This window comes from Drosophila novamexicana, unplaced genomic scaffold, assembly GCF_003285875.2.
Source record: "Drosophila novamexicana strain 15010-1031.04,08,12 unplaced genomic scaffold, DnovRS2.1 tig00000462-arrow-pilon, whole genome shotgun sequence".
Classification (NCBI taxonomy): domain Eukaryota; kingdom Metazoa; phylum Arthropoda; class Insecta; order Diptera; family Drosophilidae; genus Drosophila; species Drosophila novamexicana.
This window is the reverse complement of record NW_020824806.1, coordinates 3305751-3328846: the sequence shown is the minus strand read 5'-3', so window position 1 is coordinate 3328846 and position 23096 is coordinate 3305751. Positions and strand designations below refer to the sequence as shown.

Here is a 23096-nt window from a genome sequence, read left to right as displayed (position 1 = left end):
AGACTATTTTCTGCCTCTTTAAGCTTATAAAAACAGTGAACAGCGTATGGCGCAGTCGTTAACACTTGACTCGCGCGTTTCCACTTGTTATTCTTTTGAAAAGTTTTTAATTTGTGCGCTCTAACCGAAAAGTTTTGTCCGCAGCGCCCTAAAATTGACTCGAAATTTTCCTTCATTTTTTGTATTTTTTCTGCAACTCTGTCAACGCCCATTCATCAATTATTTAAAGCATACTTTTGTGCTGGCCACGAAATTAAATTCAAATTGCGCTGAGCTTTAAGCTCCCGCTCTCTAGCTCCCACTCCCACTCTCTCTGTCTCTCTCTCGCTCTCACTTTATCTGTCAATGTGATCGCAGCTTTCTCATTTTAGTTGCTTTTCGCACTTCACGTTGAACAGTTTGTGTTATTCTTGTTCGGCTGACAATTAATAAAAAATGAGCAGCGCTGCGTAAGTTCAATTTTGTTTATTACTTTTTGTTTGTTGCTCGCGCATGCAAAGCGGCAATCAACATTAACTATTATTTATCTAGTTTATCTGTGACTACAACTCTCTCCCATAGAACAACCAAGAAACCAGTTCTTTATTATGCGCCACGCAGCCCGCCCTGCCGCGCGGTGCTGCTCACAGCCGCTGCTTTGGGACTCGAACTGGATCTGCGGTGAGTTTAATAACAAAACAAAACAAAAAAAAAAAACAAAACAAAACAAAATAGCAAAAAGCTTATCGATTTACACATGCCCCACGAGCTTATCGTTTTGATTTTTTCGAGCGGAATGCGACTAAGCTAGTCGTTAACAGTGACTGTTAACGAAATGTTAACTACTTAACATAGTAAATGGTAATTGAAAGTTCGTTTGTCAAATTCTTGTACATTTGTTTGCATATTGCACACGTTCAGAGCCTTTACTATTATATTCTTCAATTAAATGCACAATATACCATATATGTATAATAAAAGACTCTTGAGCTGAATGTTAAATCACTGTTAAGTGAAGCTTATGTAAATGGTGATGTGTTAAGTGTATGTTAATTGATTATGAAAATTGGCAACATTTTCAAATATGTCACACAACATATCTATTGATATACACATCTCAGTTAAGGCAGCTAAAAATACTCTCTACTGGCTTAAAAGCCAACAAACCAGTTGCATATGCATTTCACCCCCCACCCTCTCTCTCTTTCTCTTTTATAGCACGGTCAATGTGAAGGCAGGTGAGCATATGACACCGGAGTTTCTGCTGCTCAACCCACAGCACACGATTCCCGTGCTGGATGACAATGGCACCGTGGTGAGCGACTCGCACGTTATCTGCAGCTATCTGGCGGATAAATATACCGGGCCGGACGTGGCACTGTATCCGAAGGATGCAGCACAGCGTCGTCTGATAGATGCACGCCTCTACTACGACTGCGGCCATCTGTTTCCCCGGGTGCGCTTCATTGTGGAGCCTGTGATCTATTTTGGTGTCACGCAGATACCCGAGGATCGCATAAGCTACATGCAAAGGTCCTACGATGGCCTGGAGCAGTGTCTGTCTCAGGGCAACTATTTGGCCGGCGACAAGCTGACCATTGCGGATTTATGCAGCGTGGCAACGGTGTCCACGGCAGCAGCATTTGCGCCCATCGATGCCGAAAAGTATCCAAAGCTAACACAATGGCTAAGCCAAATGCAGGCGTTGCCCTATTATAAAACTAACAATCAGGAGGGTCTGGAGCTGCTGGTCAACCTGGTCAAGGGTCTGCTGTCCCAGCGACAGAACTGAATGGCCGGACATCAATCAATATGGACTATAATACAATAGGCATCTTTTTTCTATATACAATGGCGCTGCTTGAGTTTCATTTGAAGGGTGAGGCGGGCTGAAAGGAAGCATCAGGCGCAGAGAAAATATGATTGGAGGCGGGGAACAGTTATGCGCAGCTGTTGGACAACTAATGGCAAAACTTTTATTTTTATGAGCTTCGGGCTAACAACTTGCCGCATAGACTGTTGGCCAAAAGACTATAAGCCAAACTTTTTAGACGGATTTTGTTGTTGTTGCTGCTGCTGCTGCTGCTGCTGCTGCTTGTTAGTCATTGATTACGAGCTGTAAGTGATCGCATTTATAGCTGTTAAGCTTGTTAACAATGCCCTGCGGCCACTTGAGCTTTGTTGTCACGAGCAGGCGTGTTGCCCCACTGTGATTGATTTCCACCAGCGAGCGACTACAAAGCGATAAGCAATAATAATAACAAGAACTGAACTGACTTTGATGAGGCCATAAACTGATAATTATTGGCCAAGTCTGTGGCAGAGCAAACAATTCCTGAAGCAGGCGGCAAGACTTGCTGCAGCTAGTTATCTTAGTTGCCCTTTGAGCAGGATTGTACCAGGCACAGCGAAGCTATATTGCGCCGCCTGAAAGTATGCACCACAATTTATTGCGAGCTGCTTTGAGTTCTGGTTGAAAGTATGCAATAATATTTTTGCAGTTCGCTTTTGGCTACAGCCGGAAACTATTTAAGTTAGTGCTGGAAGAATTAGGATTATAATTACAAAAGGAAGCTTATATAATAGATTATTGCATTTTGAGACACTAATCAACTATACACCAGCTTATTAATTAATCAAAAACCAAGCAGAGGCCAAGTAAGATGTATAAGAAAGCAGGCAACACAATTTATGCAGAATGCCTTCAAACTGTAGCCTCAGGTGAATAAGCCTTAGACTAAGAAACAGACATATAGAAAATGTGCAACAAATATAATAAAAATGCAAAACTATGTAAAAGAGCTATTTAATAGCTACTCCAGTTCATTATGCAACTTGCCACAGTCGCACTCAAAGAGCTGGGCAGTTGAATTGCAGGCGAGTCGCTTTCCAACTGAAGCCACAAATTTTTGCACTTTGCTATTTAATTGTTGGTCACGTGAAGCAGCACTCGACAGCTCAGGCAGCAGCAAGCGACAACAACAACAACAACAACAACGACAACGACAACAACTGCAGTAAGAGCTAAAACAAATATGTCGCCCTTGCCAACGCACTTGTTGTGCAGCATATGCTAACTGAAAGCAACAACTTGAGCGACACACACACACACGCACACCCACACACACGCACACCCTAACCATATTAGTTTAGTGCCTGAGTGCAACAGCTATTTTGTGCCCGCAACTGTTGTCAGTTTATGCTGCACATGCAACATCCAATTAACTTGCCACGCGACCAAAAAAATAAAACAAAAACACTTTTTGGCTTTTGGCGCATAGCGTAAATTTTGTTGGCCAGTGTCAGGCCGCACTAAAGTTTGGGTCAACTTTCTGTTTCGGTTTTTCGGCAGTAAAAAGTCACAGAAAATGCTATTAACCGAATTGGACTGGACTGGTCGCTAGGTAGACGACCTAGTCCTTTCGTGCGGCATTAAAATTTAATACGCTGCACAAAGAGAAAAAACATAAGCACGAAAAGTTAGTGCCAGAGGGTTAAGGCTAAACGAATCCGAGTTACCCTTCAGTTACCCTTTGTTTGGCTTCATTTGCCAAAGAGATTGTAAACAAAACTGTGGATATTGTAAATAAGTTGGCCAAATTGTAATTAAATTTGAGCATCGTTCAGCTGGCCAAGATATCGCTCTGCCCTGGTATCGCCAAATTGTCTGCCTAGCGATAGAAAGAGGAAAAACTAATTGCAGCAATATTATATCGTATTCGTGGACCCTAAATAAATAAAGCCCAATTTGCTAATCTAGAGCAACTGCGAAATAGGCGTGTATTTGGAATATGCAGCGTATACTTAATATTAGAAATAATAGTAAAAACGGGCACAGAGCGTATACTTAATAAAGAAGTGGGAATAAAAAGCATGAATTGTGTTCCAAAAATTCTCAAGCATCGCATAAAATAATTATTAAATAAAAAAAAAAACCACGGAGCGTATACTTAATATGAAAAAGCAGAGAAGAAACAAGAACTTGGCTCTTAAATTTCTTAAGCTACGAATAAAATTAATAATTGCAAAATCATAGGAAAACAAGCATCTAGAAAATTATAGAAAACAACAAAATTACTTTGTTCTGAATTTTCTTAAACTTCGAGTAAAATTATCAATTCAAAAATCATTGAAAAAAGTTTAATGCGTATAGAGAAATATATGAATTTTGTTCTCATATTTCGCAAATCTTGAGAAAAAATATTATATACTTGTCTGAAGCCTAAAGGTTACTTATGAAATATTCAATTAGAAATCAAAAACTATTCCTACTTATTGAAAAATATTTAAAAACAAAAAGTCATGTTCTACTTTTGACACTTTAAATTCTAAACAGAAAAACGTTTTACTCTAAACGTATTTAAAGGCTGCAGCTAATCTTAGAGTATGAAAAAAAAGGGGGGAATAAAAAAACACAAAAGTGAAAAACTGAAAGAACAAGAACGTTGGCCGCCCGTTAAGTAAAGTCAACATTGTAACTGAAACCGAAAGCGAATTGGACATGGACACGGCCAATGCTTGCAGGCAAGGGGCAAGCGGCTGGAGCGGAAGTTAGAGTCCTTTATGAGCTGGTTGCTGTTGCTAGTCATGATTAATGATGCCGTTGTGGGCTCGCATTTCCGGTTCGTTTAAAGTTGAAATGTCGTTGGCCATCTGCTGTTGCCAACTAGTTGTTGTTGTTGTCGTTGTTGTTGTGGCTGGGCTTTTACTCGTTTGCCTATGAGTTGCGGTTTGTTTAACATTGAAATTAACTTTGGCCACACAATATTTCAATTTAAATGTGTGTTTAGTCGAAAATTGCATTAATCTGCATTCAGCTACAAATCTATGCATAACATTTTGTGCATTTAATGAACACAATTTTCCCCGCAAAACTCATGCAAATGCGATAAGTCCATAATAATAATAAAATGCCAGACAATGGCAAATGGAAATTTCAATGGCATAACGAGTTTTGTGTTCTGTATCACATTTCCAATTGGATTGGGATTCGATGCGCTTCGTTAAAATCTGATTCGAATGTCGAGCAATTATTTTGGGCCAAGTTTGGTGGAAGTTGGCCAGTGGGGCAGCTTGCGGGGGGCGGCGGGAGGCGGCGGGAGGCGGGCAACTAGTACATGATTCTGCTCTTAAATTGCTGGCAGACAAATTGAGTGAATCGACTAGAGATGAGCGCGTGTCGCTTGCTTTCGATAACAAGTTCGATTTTTCGATAACATGTTTGAAAGATTTTTCTTGCTTTCGATAACAGTCTTTCTCTTAATATCCTTTACTTTAGCTGAACTTTCAAACAACATTTCGTGCTCGCTCGTGTCCCTATAGAAATTAAAGGCACGACACGCGCCCAACTCTGGCGCAGCACAAGCTCGCCCATGGCGCTCATGTGGGCCAGCTCATGCGCTCTAAAGCATAGCTGTTTTGGTTTTTTGGGGCATGGGCTGCCCGGTTCTTGTATATTGAATTTTGGGCATTGGGCATGGAACTGACACCTAGATGTAGTGTGCTTGGCTCTCGGCCAACTCATTTGCAATGCCCAGGCCCAGGTCGTTGAATAATGCAGGATTTATCCCCATTCAGTTCAATCGGTTGCATCTTAATGCCAGCCGATGCCAGCTGATGCCACTTAATGCAGCCTGCAACAGGCGCATTTTGCTAATCAGAGCAAAATGCACTTAGTTGCAAGCAAACAGACGGACAGGCAGACGGACAGGCGGGCGGACGTGCTGGAAAATACTCGGCCATTATGCTATTCACACAGACAGCCGGACAACGGGCAATCGCACGGACGGATAGACGGACGTACAATGTCAACATTCATCTGGCCGCTGTCTGATAAGCGCACACTTTTCGCATTGTGCACAGGCAAATGCAATTCAAATGAGGTCTTGCTTGCATAGGCTGCCTCTCAGCCAGCAGCTGCTGTTGACCTGCAAACACACACACACACACACACGGAAGCAGCGTTCGTTTGTCCGCACTTTGCATCAAATTCGATGCATGCTGATTAAGTTCCATGCTGTCAGAGGCAGCAACAACAACAGCAGCAACAACAACAGCAGCAACAACAAAGGCAGCAACAGCATTTGCATAATGGCCATGGCTGGCACAAAACTTGAACTGCAAATTTCAGAAAAAAAAGGCGAATAATTTTGAGTGCGCCATTATGTGATTGAATTGCCAAGCAAGCTCCAATCCAAGCCTCAGCCCGAGCCCCTACCCTAGCCCCAGTCCGAGACCAATTACCAACCCAAGCCCCAGTCAAAGCTCCAGTACACACATTTTATCAACATTCACATGCAGCCCTCACTTCATATTTTAATTTATTTTCGAACATTTATATAAATCCGATTTAATCTACTAACAGAATGCCGCTGCATGGCCACAGATAACAAATTAGAAGCAGAAAACAAACAGCTGGGCAATGCTCTATTTGCAGGGCATTTGCAATAACAAATCAAACAGAAAAAGGACTTGCTAACAATTGAATACCCTATCAATTTCATGGCAGTTCAATTTGAATGGAAGAGGAGGAGCTCGTTAAGCTTGGGCAAGAAGCTGGGCAAAGATGTCTAGAGAAAAAAACGAATTTAATAGTCTGACAAAGAATGTTGTCAAAAAAAGTGTAAAGCATTGAAGAAGACCTTTTTAATAAAATAAAGTAAATGCCATATAGAAAAGTCTCTCTGTCTGTCTCTCTGTCTTTCTGGCCAAAACCATCTCACCTTAGCAAACCTGGCGCAGTATTTGCCTCTCTATCACATCCCATAATTATTTTGAAATGCCATCAAAAGCAGAAAAGCTGCACTTATTTTAATTAGTATTAAAACTCGCCAACTACACAAAAAGCCAAATGTGAGCTCATTTGAATATAAATTAGGGATTTTCCTAACGATAACTAAGCTATTCAAATAATTATGCAAAAATGTATACGAGCTCTCTGTGGCATTCAACTGAATATGAATATTCATATTCACAATCATATTCATATTCAGATAACTGCATGCCCATTGGCATGTGAATATTATTTGGCAATTCACATTATTTTCATAGGGGGCTGCGCATGTTTTGTTTGTTTGACGCAAATAATTGCGGAAATTGCGCAAAATGTTCAATAAAATCTGCAATAAATGGCCATATTTTGTCACACACACACGCACACATACAGACACAACAAAGTTTTCCAATTAAGGCGAGCAACAAATGAATTATTTCAGTCCTAACCCGGATGCTTGGGCCCTGCCTTGACTCGGCTCCTGAGCTCATTCAGCCGTGCGCCCAACGTCTGTTCGCTGATTACAGGCCCCAAAGGCATTCGACTCAGCTCAGCTCGGCTCGGCACGACGTGGCCTGGTCTAGGCCTAACACACAACATTCCACGTAACACACACCATTCCCACCTCCCCTGCCCCCCCCCCCCCCCCCCTTTGGGGCGACGCTTTCACGCATTCGCCTCAATGCGCCTCGTCTGGCAGCCAAGCTGTCAGTTTAAGCAATTAACTTTGGAGCCTCGGCGCCAACGGCTGGCTACGCATTGATTAGCAGTTTATGTGGTTGCTGCCGCAACAGGCTAAAACAACTAGGCAAACATGTTGATTGCTTCATTTCGGCCTGGTTAACGCTGCATTCCAGTCGCCGCAATGCAGTTCCGAGCCAACCTCTAAGCGGCCCAAACTAGGCTATAAATCTGGCACAAGCATAACCAGGCACGTAGTGTGCGTGGGTGTGTGAGTGTGTGTGTCTTGTTGTCCCACATTCTGACTAGCGACATGGCTGCACTTTATTCCTGCTCCTGCCCATCTGCCCGTCTGTCTGCTCTTTTAACTGTCTGTCAGTCCATGCACCCATTCGTGTATCTTCTATTCCGGTGTCTGTCTTGTTTTTGTTTGTCTGACACGACGGACAGCTGCATATGTCGCTGCTGTTGCTGTTGTTGTTGTTGTTGCAGTTGTTTCTGCTGTGATTGTTTCTGTTATTGCAGCTGATAATGTTGCTGCTGTTGTTGTTGCTGTTGTCGTTGCTGCTGTTGCTGTTGTTGTTGTTGTTGTTGTTGTTGCTGCGGCTTTTGCTGTTGTTGTTGCAGCTGTTGCTGATGTTGCTGCTGTTGCTGCTTCTGTTGTTGCTGTTGTTGTTGCTGCTGATATTGCTGTTGTTGATGCAGCTGATGTTGCTGCTGCTGTTGTTGTTGTTGCCGCTGTTTTTTCTGTTGCTGCTGCTACTGTTATTTCTGGTGTTGCAGTTATTGTTGCACTTGTTATTGCAATTGTTGTTTTTGCTGCTGCTGCTGCTGTTGTAGTTGCTATTGTTGTTGCTGCTGCTTCTGCTATTGCTGTTGTAGCTGCAATTGTTGTTGCTGCTATTGCTATTGCTGCTGTGATTGTTGCTGTGACTGTTGCTGTTATTGTTATTGTTGTCGTTGCAGCTGCTGATGTTGCTTCTGTTGTTACAGTTATTGTTACAATTGTTATTGCTGTTGTTGTTGTTGCTTTTGTCGAAGTATTTGTTGCTATTGCTTTTGCAGTTGCTGTTTTAGCTGCAATTGTTGTTGCTGTTACTGCGCTTGTTGTTGCAGTTGTTGTTGCTGCTGTGGTTCTTGCAATTGCTGCTGTTGTTGCTGATATTCCTGCAACTGTTGTTGTTGCTGCATCTGCTGTTGTGGTTTCTCTGGCTGTTGTTTCTGTTGTTGCTGCTGCTGTTATAGCAACAGTTGTTGTTGTTATTGCCTTTGTTGCTGTTGCTTCTGGCTTGAAGCACAGACAGAAAAACACCTCTAATTGGTCGACTTATGCGCTGTCGCTGTGTCCTACATGACGTATACGTGTTTTGCATCGGTGGCAGCCAGTCGTCCACGGTTGCGTTGTCTACGATTTTTCGGGGCAACTTTTGTAATTGGTTTTGCACAGACATGTGCCACATCAGACCGAAAAGGGACACCCAACAACAGCAGCAGCAACAGCAGCAGCAACAACAACAGCAACTGTTTTAATTAAGTGCGTCTCGATGTGAGCCGAAATTTTATTCAAAGCTGGTTTCCTTAGAAATGTTATGAGCTGCACAGCAGCAACAACGACGGCAACGACAGCAGGTGTGTTGCCACGCCCATACGGCTAATCTTTGTGCGTGTCGTAAGTTAACGTCAGCTCAGAAATGTTGACGTCAAAATGATTTAATTATCTTTTGATTTCATTTTGAAAAGTTTTTAATGCAAATCACCAGCAACAAAGGCAGCAGCAACAACGGCAGCATTAACAACAGCTTCATATGACTCTGCCTGGACGTAATCCTCGCCAGCTTTTAGTTCAGCTCAGCTTTTAGCCAGTTGAGAGCTTTGCGGCCAAGCTGAATAGGCCAAGGCAGGACAAGGTGCTTAGAGCAGGCGTTTCTTCATTTTAATTCAGCTGGGTGTGTGTGTGTGCGTGCATGTTGTTGTTGTGTGTGTTTGTGTGGAGAAGGACATGTAAGCTCATGCCCCAGCATGGGGCAGGTTGAGTCTATTGTTGTGTGTGTGTGTGCGTGTGTGTGTCTGTAAAGTTATTAAAAGCATGCAAAACATTTCGGCAGCTGGCGCCGGGATGTTAGCCAGGGGGTGGGTTGGCAGGGGGCGTGTCATTTACATAACTATGGCTAAACAAACACGAAATGCCGCCTGCCCGGACACGAATACCAAAACCCAGCCAACCTTTCCCCGCTACCCAAGCAATAGAGGTGTTTTTGGGACTGCCCAAAAATGTTCTACAAAATAACACAACCGCAACAAATTACCAATAAACACAGCTGAAACAACAAATGTGCCAATTGTTGCTGTTGTTGTTGTTGTTGTTGAGCGGAAACAGCAAACAAAAGTTATTCGAGCAAATCGTACAGCTCATTGTTATAGATGACACGGCACAATAAGTTGATATAAATGATTATTTTATGCTCGAACATGGACTGTAAGCTGCCGATTAAACTTGTCACAAGCAGAGCCCAGGCAAAAATACCCAAAGCTGAGCTTGTTACTCAGAAAATTGTCAAAATATTAGAAACAAATGATAAACTTTGCGCAGCTGCAGATTAAATGCCCAAACCCTTGAAAATCCCAAGAAAATTTGGCTAGCAAAATCGACGAATTGTGTCCAATTCATAGATTCGCTCATTTTGATACCCTTTGCAAGTGTTTTTAATGCACACAGCGCGTAAAATTAGCGCAAATGTTGAAATAAAAATAATGGCAAATGAGAAGTAATTAAATGCGAAATAAAATTGCGAGCTCATCTTCTGGACGCACAGTTTAACTGGCTCCGGTGACCTTTTGTTGGGCGCAACTTTTGCCATTTCAAGGTAGTCACATAAAATTGCATATTTATGGCAGCATCAACGTGGGATGCGCTGTGTGGGGCATCATTGGTGTCAGTCTGTTGCCCTTGGGTGCTTGCCAGCCCCATCTCCTTGCCGCCTGGGGCAGAGGAGCGCAGCTTTCATTTGATTTCCATGTGCGGTCGCGCCACACCCGAAGTGTAGGCAAACAACGTGAATGTTTATGTTCTCTGCACGTTGCCACAATTCAGTCGAGTTCCTGCAATTGCGAAGCTATCAAAACATGTGCTACACGCCGCATCGTCTCGAGTGTGGCAGGGGCAACAGCATGTTGCCACAGCAATATGTGAGAAGGGGCGCAATAGCAGCTAACGTTGGCCAACTTGTTGCCGAGTTCAGTTCCTGCTGCTGCTGGTGCTGCACTCTTGTGGCAACGTTTGCCATTGCTTTATGGCCTTTACCCCCCACCCCACCACCCCACCACGACTTACCCACCGTAAGCCCCGCACCACCCACCGCAGCTACAAGCCGACACAAACTCTTCGCCTAACCAATTGTATGTGGCATGTGGTGCGTATGAGCGGGGCCAACATGAATGTTATTTCATTTGCTCAAATGTTGTTCTACCCTATTCACAAAGTCTAATGGGGTATATTTCTCACCAAGTCCACAAACTGACCTCCAACGAAGATCTAGCCTTGCCCAAAAACCACAAAACACGTAAAAGTCTATGCTTAACGAGAAATTTTGGAAGTCTCTGCATTGTTTTTACAGTTTGAGAGTCACTAGCCCAAACAATACTTTGCATTTTGGAGTCCTTCTGTCGTTCCTTCCGAAAAAAGAAAACACACACATTTTTTCAGGTATATTTGTTGCACTGAAAATTTCACAAAGCTCGCAAGTGAAAGTTAATCAATAATGCATTTCTTACAGTGTAAGTCTGGAAGAAGAAGCACAAGCGCAGCGTAAACTGCGCAGCAAGCAGCTTGCGTGCTTATATGTGTGTGTGTGCGTGTGTTTGTATATGTGTCTCCTCTTGTGTATGTTAGGCAAAAAAGCGAGAATGTTCGTAGCACAAGCTTGAGTTCAGGGTATTTGCTCGTCGAGCACTTCCCACCAGAGCTATTTTAGTTATATTTTTTTATAGTGTTTTGCGGCTGACGGCTTTTGTGAGAGCTGATGAATTGGTTTTGCGGTCTTCCAGTCAAATGCACTTGGCTCGAGTTTGGTTTTTATTTGAAAACCACCTTTTTTAATATTATTTTGTTTTTATATTCATTTGAACAAAAGCCTGCTTAAAAGCAAAACTTCAACACACACGTACACAAACATTCACAATCACACACACACACACACAAACGAATTCATTAAGTTGCCCAGTTTACCAAACTGATTTCGTTCCATGTTTCAAATTCAAATGTCTTTTGTGTGGTTTTTCGGGCGACCTTTTAAACGGCAAACCGCCACCCCCTACCCCCTACCCACCACTCGCTGACCGAACAGCTTCCAAGCACACAGCTGATGTAAAAATTAGAGCACACAAATGTGTCCCAAGTGCGTGTGCCCTCTAGCTGGATGAGCGCGCTGCGGCAGCGTGCTGCTCCTGCTGCTGATGATGATGATGATGATGATGGCTGGTCCTTGTTTCTGCTGGGCAAAAAAAAAACAGCCCAGCACATTTGTAATTTGTTGGGCAGCACAATGAAGTCTACGTTTTGGGTGGCGCCTGCATAAAGCATGTCGCACATCGCACATCGCACATCGCACTTAACCGTCGGCTTGTAAGCGATGCCCGTGTTGTGCGCTGCCCCGTCGCCTGCATAATTTATGCGAAATCAGCGACGAAGACAGCGCAATTCACCACACCACAGCAGCAGCCCACCACACCGCCAAGCCACCAAACCAACGGCAAACCCACCAACAGCTGCCAGCGGCGTCTGCACGTAAAATGCTTTATCCGCGTTTCATTGCCGCGCGACAACAACAACAAAAAAAGTAGCGGCAGGCAACAAATTTACAAATTTGCTGCGCAGCTAAAAAAAAATATTAACGCTTGGATTTCATACCTGCCACAAAGAAGAAAAAACAAGAGATGGGGCTAGAAGAAGAAGCAGCAGCAGCAGCAACGACAACTGTAGCTCAACACACGACAGCCAGACAGACGCCTGGCATGTCTTCCATCTTTGAAAAACTTTGTCTTCAGTCAGACGAAGTTGTTCCACTTTATGCCTCGCCCGACCCCTCCCCAACAACCCATACACACCACTACTTTTGCTGTGTTTGTGGGTCTTAAGGATAATCACCTTGAAAACAGAACAGACTTAAGCAGTACAGAGAGAGAGAGAGAGAGAGAGAGAGAGAGAGAGAGAGAGTGCGAGAGCAAACGTTGTTTTTATCGCACTTCTTTCTTTTACTTTCGTGCTGCTGCATGCGCCTTTTTGTCCACACTTTGCCGCTGTGTTTATTTTTGCATAATTTTCTTTTATCCTTAGTCCAATGTATTTTTCATATTCTGCTTACCTGGCCTGGCCTGGTCTGGCCAGCACTTACGCATGCTGCTGCTCCTAATCCTGCTCCCGCTCCCGCTCCAGCTGCTGCTTCTTGTTTGGAAATTGTCGTCTCAACAAATTTGTTTACCTGGGTGCGTGTGCGTGCACATAACGGCACATTGGCAAGTTTCTAACGATTACACACAGAGAAAGAGAGACCAAGATAGCGTGAGTGGGCGAGAGAGAGAGAAAGAGAGAGACAGCGAGTGTAAGTTTCTATTTGATATCTTGCTCATTATACAAAAGTTGCGTGTATATAAAAAAAACAACGAAAACATTTCATTCAACTTTTTGGGCCCAAATTCAATGAGGCCAAGTTAGCGCCCCTAAATGCTTTTCCCATAAAAAAAACTACAACAACAACAACAACAGGGCCAAAACAAATGAAACGGGAAACCGTTTGTACCAAATTATATTATTGCCATAAAGAAAACAAACAACAAAAAAACGAAAACAAAAACGAAAAGCGAATCTTTTTACAAACTCGTTTCGTTTCGGCTCTTATGATTATTTTCTTTTTGGTTTTACCCACAGACCGCTTAAATGTTTACTTTACTTTATTTCTTGTAGTCCGTTTGTTGTTCTTGCTTTTACAGGGCGCAAGCCAAATGAGTTTGAGGCGCAGCAACAACAAAGTTAACAACTAACTTGCTGCCGTCCAGCACGGGTTGTCCTTAATGTGTTACGAAAATATCAAACGTAATGAGGGTCAAACGTAATGTTTGGGCTTTGGTTTGGTTTTCTTTATTTTTGCTTTGGGCGGCAGACCAAAAAGGGTCCTGCTTGACCAGCTGCGGCTACTTGTTTGCCGAAGGGCACCAAAAAGTGGCCACAAAACAAAACATAGATTTTATGCACAACGCTGCACATTTGAACTTTTCAAGTCAAAGTCTTAACGATTCGCCACAGTCTTAACGAGAAGGAGCTATTCGTGGAAGTATTCACCAGTTAAATAAAAGTTATTACGTTTTAAAACATTTCCGCTAGACATTTTGCACTTGATGATGAGCTTAAGAAAATTACAAAAAAATGGCGCTCTTTTTATCGAAATGGTGCGATATGTTCGATAACGCAAAACGCAAAATGAGTCGAAAGCGCGCAAAATGCGCAACGTAACGAAAAAAAAACGTAAGGTTTGGGCTTAGCGCTATAAACAGACGCACTAAGTTGGCTGCACGCAATCGTCTACTCACCTTAAGTTGTCCCCGCTCGTGTTCGGCTTTCTTGGAATTTTTACCATATACTGCTCGCGGTCGCACTGAAGCTGACAAAAACAGATGTAAACAATTCGAGTGTATTCCCAAGACCATATTGCATGTAATCTTCACAATTCATAATGTTTCACTACACACTGCCTTGTGGTGGATTTAATACACTGACGAAACTCACTGAAACGGGAATTAACTTCGATCCGCCGGTGTACGAGCAGCGATATTGTGCTACAATTCAAATATTAGAGGATGCGCGCTGGGTACACGAAATCAAAAAGGTCACTGAATTCGGGTGTGTATTATTGTTCACTTTAGTTGTTTTAATTACATTTATCACGTTTTTTATCTGTTTTTTCCTTCAGCTGTGCTGAGATGCGACTCTTCCAGTTAATGCGACGCATCGAAACTATCGAACATATTCTGCAGGTTTGTAATGCGATTAAGAGCGCCATTTCCCTATAAATGAGTTATTATTTGTAACGTAATCGATATGGGGAAATTAAACAGTTAGCTTATATGGGTAATTTTTAAAGACATACAGTTTCTAGGTATTTTATTTATATACGCAGTTTATATCCTAGCTTAAACTTAATAATTATGTTTTATGCAATAATAACCTTCATCTAGTTAAATACTTTTTATTCCTTTTTTTTTTGAGGGGATTATCATTTATGTAATATTCGGGTGCGACTTAAAGCGAGCGTAACTTAAAAACTTTCAAATAAAATTAAAATTAAACAATAATTTGCTATCAAGGCCAATTTATAACCTAACGGTGCACCTGTCTCAGTGCCTACACATTCATCTCTCCTATGTGTGTATATATATATATATATGTCTGTACTGTAACAATTTCTGCTTAATATGTCCTTAAAAATGTTGTATAAAATGAAAGAACAATAGAAATTACACAACATTCTGTGCTTTTCACTGTATAAAATGTGCTGGAACAACTTGATGAATAGACATTGATCCAATGAAGGCCTAACCAACACAATTTTCCTGCCTTTTGATCATAATTCTTAATTCACCTCGCGCTCTCGCGCTCGCTCTCTCTCTCTCTCTCTCTCTCTCTCTCTCTGTTGGTGTCTCTCTTTCACTTAGGGTATAGTTTACTTCTAAAAAATACTTGAAAACGCAGCATAACTGTTATTTGTATTTACTGTTATTTATGTAGTTTTGCCAGGCTCCACTAATTTGTTGCCATTTAGCAGCAGCTATTAATTATTTGTTTTGTTGTGGGAGGGAGGGGAGGGTAGGGGGTTGTGGTATCTAACTATCGTATCACTTGCGGCATTGCCTGGACGAGTTGACATTGCGCCCCTTGCCGTAGCTGTTCTCATCATCGTATTGCCACACGCTGTACACATTCTGCATATTTGTGGCATAGTTGTTCTCCACATCCTGCTGCCGCTCGCCATGTATGTGTGGTTCAGTCTTATATAGACAGCGACGGGTGCGCCGCTGTTTGGTTGGATCCTGATCCACTGATCGACTGGACTTTAGCTTGTTGTTGTTGTTATTGTTGTGATGATGATGATGATGATGATGATGATGTTGCTGCTCCAATTCACCAGTGGCGGACGCCATTGTCGCGTTCTCCTTGCGAGTGGCGCAGCCACGTTTATTGCCCCCGACTGTTGTTAACGGTGTGACAATCACCCTGTGATCCTGCTGCTCCTGCTCCTGCTGCTGACTATGGCCATTTGTGTTTCTCAATTTGCCAGTTCGTTTGCGCGTCGCGCCTTTGCCCTTTCCCAGCTGCTGTTGTTGTTGCGCTTGCTGCACCTGAATCAGTTTACTGTTGTTGCGCGGACGCCCACGGCCCCGGCGCACTGCCTCCGACTGTGTCGTGCCTTCACTTTCATCGCTCTGCTGATAATCCATCTAAGCATGATATAAGGACATTCATGAATGAAATCTTTGGCTATTCTATATGTAAAGCTTAGCACTCACCTCTTCGTCTTCACTTGTTGCCTCTGGCTCTGCTTCTTCCATGTCAACCTCTTCTTCTTCCTCCTCCTCCTCTTCTTCCTCCTCCTGCTCCTCATCTTCTTCCTCCTCCTCCTCCTCCTCCTCATAATCCTCATCGTTATCTTCCGCGGCCTCGTATTTGTCCGCTTCACTTGCCTCTTCGTTGTTGTGCTCCTGCACGCACAGCCCCTTGTCCCGTCTGCTCTGCTCCACAGCCAATATCGCATAGGTCGGCCTGCCCTCGTACCGCCTGGGCAGACGCGACTGCAGCGGGCAGATGACCTCCTCACGCTCAAACTCTTTGACAGCACGCTCGCGTGCTATTTGATCGGGATCCTGTGACAGCACCTCCGCCCACGAGAATTTCTTCTTCTTGGCATTCTTTTTGTTGGACTTGGAACGCAGATTCTTGGGCGAGACACGATTCGTTAGCGAGTGCTCCTGGAATGGTGTGCTGAGCGTCGCGGAGCGCATCACATTGCATGCAATTTTATTGTTCAGCTCGAATATGTCACACTTGGCGCCGCCATCGAGCTCATCCTTGATGCAGGAGACACGTGTGCGCAAGATCTCATCGCTGCTCAACTGCATCTGGCTGCAGTCGTAGCCGAGGCGGCGATACTCGCGCTTGAAGATGCTGCGATAGCGCTCATAGTTGGGCCGCTCCTGATAGGCGAGCTGTCCGATCTGCTGCAGAAATTCGCCCAAGTATTTAGGAACCTGTTTGCCATAGAACTGTCGCAGCATTTCGCACACATCGGTCATGAACAGCTCCTTGGCGCGATGCACCTTCTCCTGCTGCTGCTGCTGGGCCACATCCTTCCATGGCAGATAACCCTCCGACCAGTACAGTAAATTATAGCCCAAGCATTCCAAATCGCTGCGACGCGAATGCGCGCCCAAGTGTGCATCCCGCGAGGTGAACTCCAGTGTGCCATCGTGCGCTCGTCGCTGATCCATGATGAAGGGCCTGTGCACGCCGCGATCCTGATACTTGGAGGCCAGACCAAAGTCAATCAGGAATATGTGCTCCTCCTCCACCTGCACCAGCTGATACTGTGTGGCGGCACGCTTACTTCGTGACACGCCTTTGGGTATGGGTTCGGAGACATCAGATTTTAGCTGCTGCTGCTGCTGCTTTGACTCCTGGCGGCGGGTGATGACGCGGGTGGAGGAGCGTGAGACGCGCTGCTTGGCTGCACTGGCGCCGCCCGAACGCCTGGCACACGGCGGCACAAACTCATCGGACTCATTGTCCGAACTCTCCGGCGACTGTTCGCTGTTGGCATCCGCTTTCACCGGATAGCCATCCTCGTTGAAGAGCTCCGAGTAGCTGACCCGCTTGGCCGGTCGCAGATAATGTGACTTGACCATCTCCTCGTACATGGAGCTGGAGTTGCGTCTATCGTTGCGGCGACACGAACGCATCGGATTCGAGCCGCTAAACTCGACGGGAGCATTGCGTGCGCGTCGCTTATTTTTGTTGCTCACTGGCGTTTGGTACAGGTCCAGGCTGTTGCTATTGTTGCTATTTGTTGTGGCACCATCATCAAAGTCCTCATCCTCGTCCTCGTCCTCGGCATCGTGGTCCTCTTTGATGGGCGCAATGTGCTTTAGCGCAAACTTGTCGTTCTTCGCGAAGTAGTCATCGTCGTTGGTCTCCTGCTCGGAACTGTTGCCGCTATCCGTCGTCTGCTGCTTCTCCTCGTAGTGCTCCTCGTAGCTCTTGCTCTTGCCGCCGCCCTGCTGCACCGGCTGCCGCTTGAGGTACTTGCACTTGGATATCATCAGGTTCTGCGCCTTGATATCGTTGTGGCAATAGCCCTTGTCATGCAGATGCTCCAGCACATTGATGACGTTTATGGCCAGCACCAGCAGAGATTTTTGCGCCACTCGCGTGTTCTTGATCAGCGAATGCAGATCCCGATCAAAGCGCGGCAGCACCAGAAACCGATAACGCCCATCCCCGAAGTAGTGTGTGCCCGAGGCTATGTAGCTCGGAATGCCCGTGGGCGGACCCTGGCTAATTGTTGGCGGCAGCTTCTCCAGGCTGCACGCCTCGTTGCCATTCGTAATCTCTGCAATAAATCGTTGGGATTGGCCATTGAAGTGAATATCTGTGTGCTATGTGCTACTTACGCTGCGTCTGATTGGTATTGATGAGACAATGTATCTCCACGAAGAGCGGCCCGTTCGAGTGTGGCTCTATTTTGACCACATATTTGGCGCTCTCCGAGCTAACCGGGCAAACAGTGTCATCCGAGGCAAGAAATATCTCGCCAAAGTTGCCCTTGCCTGCAGGGAATTGTTATCAAGATTACAAATTATATATAAATATATATATAGATAGTTGGTGTCTACCTATGGGTCGTCCGAGTCGCCAGGCCTTGGAGAGCACATCCCTTAGGATGGTGCCATTGACTACGGACGGGCGCAGTGTGTAAACCGGGCGCGGTGATTCGGTTGCATTGGAATTGTTGTGATCGCTAAAGCCGCCGCTGGCAAATGTGGCCAGGGACAGCAATGATGCACGCGAGTTGACCGGACACTGGGCACGTGGTGCTCCTGGCGGCGCTGGCTGCGGCTGTGGTGTTTGCAACAGAGCTACGTTCGCCGAGCCGGATGAGGAGGAGTCCTCGTCATCGTTTTCATGCCAATCAAAATTGTTATTGTCAGCGCTCAGGCGCTGGCACTTCTCCACCCGGGAGGCTTTAACAGCTGGACGCTTGCGTTTCCGTGTTTGTGTTTTATTCGTTTCCGTTTGATGCTGGCGTTCCGAAGCGATGCGTTTGCCCATGTTTAGCAGGCGGCACTCGATTGGAAAAACGCTCCAACTTTCAATTTCCGATGCCCAGTGGATCGGATCGGGTCAGGTCGGTCGGTTGACAGTTGTCAGTCTCAAGTTAACGCAGAGCGCATAAAGGAACGTTGAATTTGAAATTCTTGTGAGTTGTTGTTTGTTTTTGTCTGTATTCCCTTTTGTCTGTTTATACCACGCTTTCTTTACTGTTGACATTCGTGGTGGCTGTGTGGCAAGAAGAAGAGTGGCGCTGATGAGTTTATTTTCAGCTATGATTTATTTTAACTGCTTACGCCTAAACAAATGCCAAATAAATCAAACAAAACACGCGCACACACACACACACAGTACAATCCTATTGTAACTGCTGCTGATTAATTTTGCATGTTTTTTTTTTCTTTTACATTTTTTATGTTTTGCCACCACTAATTCAGGTTTCACGCTCTATTGTTTTGAATTTCGTCGTTGCGCCGGCACAATGTGAATGGAACGCTATCGGCTAAAGCGGAATGGCAAAATAATGGGCACGGGGCATATGCATACATACATACGTATATGCGTGCATGCATACGCACGCACACCAACAGCGCTTGCCTTGGTATTGGTCACAATTATGCACACACAACAAAACAAATAATTTAACAAATCTCTGATAATTCCCCGACAATTAATCACTATTGCTAAAACTGCAAAATATAATATATACGCATGGGTATATACACATATATATATTAATGCGAATTTTACACTCAGCACTCGGTGAAAAACACAAGAAATCTTGTCTGACACGAACGAGCGGCCATAGAGGAGGACAGGGAGACCGTGGCTTCCTGCTGCATGGAAGAATATTGATTTAGCTGGAGCGCCGGCACAGGCCACAACCGTTGGCTTGCAGCATTTTATTTAAACATATTAGTGCTGCAGGCCCAACTATTTAGTTTGGACACACAAATTTCTATGCCGTTTGGCTATTCGTTTGGTTAATTTCAATTGCCACTTTTCAGTATGTATTTCTTTCACGTATTACAAGTTTTCTTCTTCTTGTTTTCACGTTGTCTTTTCCCTCGAATGCAGTACAAGAAAAAATTTCCCTCAGCACGCTTTGCAGGCATGCAATTGTTGCTTACACAGTTGCGCTTGTCTGTTTAGTTACACATTTTCACTATATTTTGCAATTGAATCTATTTATTTCGATACTCAAATGATTTTCACAACAAATTACATATTCTTCGTGCACTGCTGCCCGTGCTCGGAACACTCACACACACACGCATTCAATGTGACAAGCCAATGTTTCGTTGCCATGTTGTTGCGCCATTTTGTTTCGTTTCTGGTTGTGTACAGCGCTGCCAGACTGTTCAAATTGCACTTGTGTTGTGAAACGAGCTGGCATTAAAACCGGCTGTTAATATTTGAATTTTCATTTGAATTTTTATCGTTTTTAATCACAGGTGGACATCGACCATAATCTTTTAAAAGGGAATTTATGTCGTACCAACCCACTTGTTTGCGACTTTCTCAGACAACGCCTCGGTCCATTGCGTGTTGAGGTGCTGCATGGCAGCGTGGCGGACTCGGCTGAAGAATTAAGGGACACAGATGCCGTCGTCGCATTGGAACTGTAAGTCCTCTGACTGGCATAATATTTACTACTATTATTATTACTATTAATATATTTGTTTTGCAGCATAGAGCACGTTTATGACGATGTGCTGGCTAAGATTCCTGCTAATATCTTTGGTTTTATGCAGCCCAAAATTGTAATATTCAGCACACCCAATTCGGACTTTAATATAATATTCACACGCTTCAATCCGCTGCTGCCCAATGGCTTTCGCCACTTGGATCACAAGTTTGAGTGGACACGCGAGGAGTTCAAATCCTGGTGCCTGGGCATCACCGAAAAGTATCCCAATTACATGTTCTCCTTGCTGGGCGTCGGTGAGCCGCCGCCAGGCGACGAATCCGTGGGTTATGTCTCCCAAATAGCCCTGTTTGTGCGAAAGGATATGCTGGGCATGCTACTGCCGGAGCCACTTAAAGTCCAGCCCATCCCAGACAGTGGAGGCGCAGGCTATCAGCGCCTGCATCTCGTTGATTTTCCCTTCAACAAGGACAATCGCACGCAAGAGGAGAAAATCTGGGCGGAGGTCGAAATCCAACTGTATCGCTGCACAAAAGACGAGGATTATTATGATAATGACAAATGCATGTACAAAATGTCCATTGTCCAGCTGCTTGGCAGGCTTCAGTATTTGGGCGCCACGCGCCAAATATTGGATCAATTATTGGAGCAGCATAAAAAGCCAATCGAGAATGGTTTCGTGCTCATCGAGGAGGAGGTGGAGGAGCAGGAGGAGCAGGAGCAGGATCTGTTCGAGGAGCACGAGCAAACGGCGCCAGTCTGCAGCGCAGACGAGGAAAACTGGGATACATAACTATATGAGAATAATAATAATAATAATAATATAGTATTAACTGCTGCAGCAGCACATAAATCAAATGTTCATACACTCTCTGCTGGGGGAGGATTTGTTTGTCAACTTTTCAATTTTCCCTAACGCCAGTCCGTGCCACCCCAAACCGAACCTGACCCAGCAACCACCCGGGCGAGATGTTAAAGCGCTTGATGCTTGGCTTGAATTCCTTTTTTTTTTTTTGTTGGAAGGGGGGTGACCGCCAAGATGACGAGACGCCGGCATCCGTCTAGCTGGCACCCGCACGGAAATTGCAATTGTTTGCAAAATGAGGGTGGACTTGGCGCAAACGCAGCACAACAAACACAAACACACACACAAACACACACACACACACACACACACACACACACACACACACACACACACGCACACACCGAGACACAGAGCCCATTAATACCCTGGCGTGACTCTGCTTTTGCGGTTGCCTGGCCCGAGCAAAGTTAATGGAGTCGGCGTCAGAGTCGTCAGTTGCAAGTGAATCGCGCTCCTGGCAGGCAACACAAATTGCCATAGCAGCTGTCCCGCAGCCCGCTCCGACTACCCAGCCCCCTCCCTTCCCGCACATGGTGCCTGGGACAATAACAAAAACAACAACAATTCAGATTCATTCTCATGCCAGCCATCAATCCTACCTGGACTAATACCTAACTTGAATTCTATGTCACATGTAAATCGGAATTTAACTCAATTTTTATAACATTACCAGTTACTAGCTAGCGTGTATATGTGTGTGTATGTGTGTGTGTGCGGGGTTCATCGCGTGTCCTTTATATAGCTCCGCCGTATTTAGGCAACGGAAACGTAGCACGTTCAGTTCCGTGCACTGAACATAGCCTGGTAACTTGGTAAGACTTGCTGCACCCAGCTCACCGACATGGCCGATGAAGAGGGCGCCAAGGAGGGCGACAAGAAAATCGTGCACACCTATCCGCTGGTCAAGGTTGGTGCCAACAATCTTTAGCATTAAGTAAACGCCGTATACTCTATAATTGCAATCCCTCAAAACAGCACTCGGACATGCAGGACGATATGCGCCAGGAGGTCATCGACTTGAGCGTCAGTGTGTGCGAGAAATACTCTTCAAATTATGAGGTAAGTGCAAAACTTAATGGAAAACTAGTTAACTAAGTGGAAAACTGTTTGGCTCAGCGCTCTCATGTGACAGTTCCTATAAGAGCGATATATAACAATAGTGATCCGATCCTAACTCTGATTTATTTGAGCACAAGCAAACAATTGGAGCTCTATCGTTTCAACTATTGTTGTTTATCAAGAATATATAACTCTATGATCTTCTAATTTGGTGACCTACTTTTCCGCCTTAACAAAACGACAGATCTGTTTTGTTGTCTTGAACATATTTCGATTCTGCTCGAGAATCAAACCCATAATTAACTTTGAATATTTGCCACAGCTAGCTGCCAAAACGATTAAGGAGACAATGGACAAGAAATTCGGCATCTATTGGCATGTTGTTGTCGGCGAGGGTTTTGGCTTTGAGGTATCCTATGAGACTGAGAATATACTCTATCTATTCTTTGCCGGCAACTTGGCCGTTGTGCTGTGGAAATGCTCCTGAAGCGGCGCCAACGAACAAAACAGCTAACAGACGTACCTAGAAACCGAAAACGAAACTAAAAGAAAATATAAAAATTTTTGTATTACCTATACAACATATATATCTATATATCTATATAGCATGTAGTTAATGTTATGTATTAAGTTGCGCCATGTAAAAATAGAAATAAAAAAAAAAACAAACTGAAATCGAAATGTGGAAAAGTTGTGTGTTCTTTGCCATGGCAACTGC

General features: G+C 44.4%; 5 protein-coding genes across 6 annotated transcripts in view; 3 read left to right on the top strand and 2 right to left on the bottom strand.

Annotated features, from left to right (window-relative positions):
• Positions 1-14149, bottom strand: part of LOC115760530 — a 39861-nt gene extending 25712 nt beyond the window's left edge. The window contains exon 1 of the mRNA XM_030701910.1: positions 14015-14149. Coding sequence (XP_030557770.1) covers positions 14015-14131 — 117 coding nt within the window. The 5' untranslated portion in view covers positions 14132-14149. The remainder of the gene's footprint in view (positions 1-14014) is intronic.
• LOC115760529 (glutathione S-transferase 1) lies at positions 386-1821 on the top strand. Its single transcript, XM_030701909.1, has 3 exons — positions 386-449; positions 562-660; positions 1198-1821. The coding sequence occupies exons 1-3, from the start codon at positions 436-438 to the stop codon at positions 1769-1771; spliced, it is 687 nt and encodes a 228-aa protein (XP_030557769.1). The 5' UTR covers positions 386-435; the 3' UTR covers positions 1772-1821.
• On the top strand, positions 14022-21276 carry LOC115760528 (small RNA 2'-O-methyltransferase). Its single transcript, XM_030701908.1, has 4 exons — positions 14022-14324; positions 14395-14458; positions 20258-20427; positions 20494-21276. Exons 1-4 carry the CDS (start codon positions 14158-14160, stop codon positions 21242-21244), a joined length of 1152 nt encoding a protein of 383 aa, XP_030557768.1. The 5' UTR covers positions 14022-14157; the 3' UTR covers positions 21245-21276.
• Positions 14396-20218, bottom strand: LOC115760527 (glutamic acid-rich protein). 2 transcript variants are annotated; one of them, XM_030701906.1, is made up of 5 exons: positions 19934-20218; positions 18368-19031; positions 18146-18301; positions 15989-18084; positions 14396-15919 (listed from the first exon to the last, which is right to left on the bottom strand). In XM_030701906.1, exons 2-5 carry the CDS (start codon positions 18801-18803, stop codon positions 15317-15319), a joined length of 3291 nt encoding a protein of 1096 aa, XP_030557766.1. In that variant the 5' UTR covers positions 18804-19031; positions 19934-20218; the 3' UTR covers positions 14396-15316. The 2 variants fall into 2 exon arrangements, with proteins under 2 accessions (XP_030557766.1, XP_030557767.1); XM_030701907.1 differs by lacking the exon at positions 19934-20218 and adding an exon at positions 19554-19865.
• A 653-nt stretch (positions 21277-21929) lies between the features above and the next one.
• On the top strand, positions 21930-22968 carry LOC115760534 (dynein light chain 4, axonemal). Its single transcript, XM_030701912.1, has 3 exons — positions 21930-22226; positions 22295-22378; positions 22701-22968. Exons 1-3 carry the CDS (start codon positions 22161-22163, stop codon positions 22863-22865), a joined length of 315 nt encoding a protein of 104 aa, XP_030557772.1. The 5' UTR covers positions 21930-22160; the 3' UTR covers positions 22866-22968.
• The last annotated feature ends 128 nt before the right edge of the window (positions 22969-23096 follow it).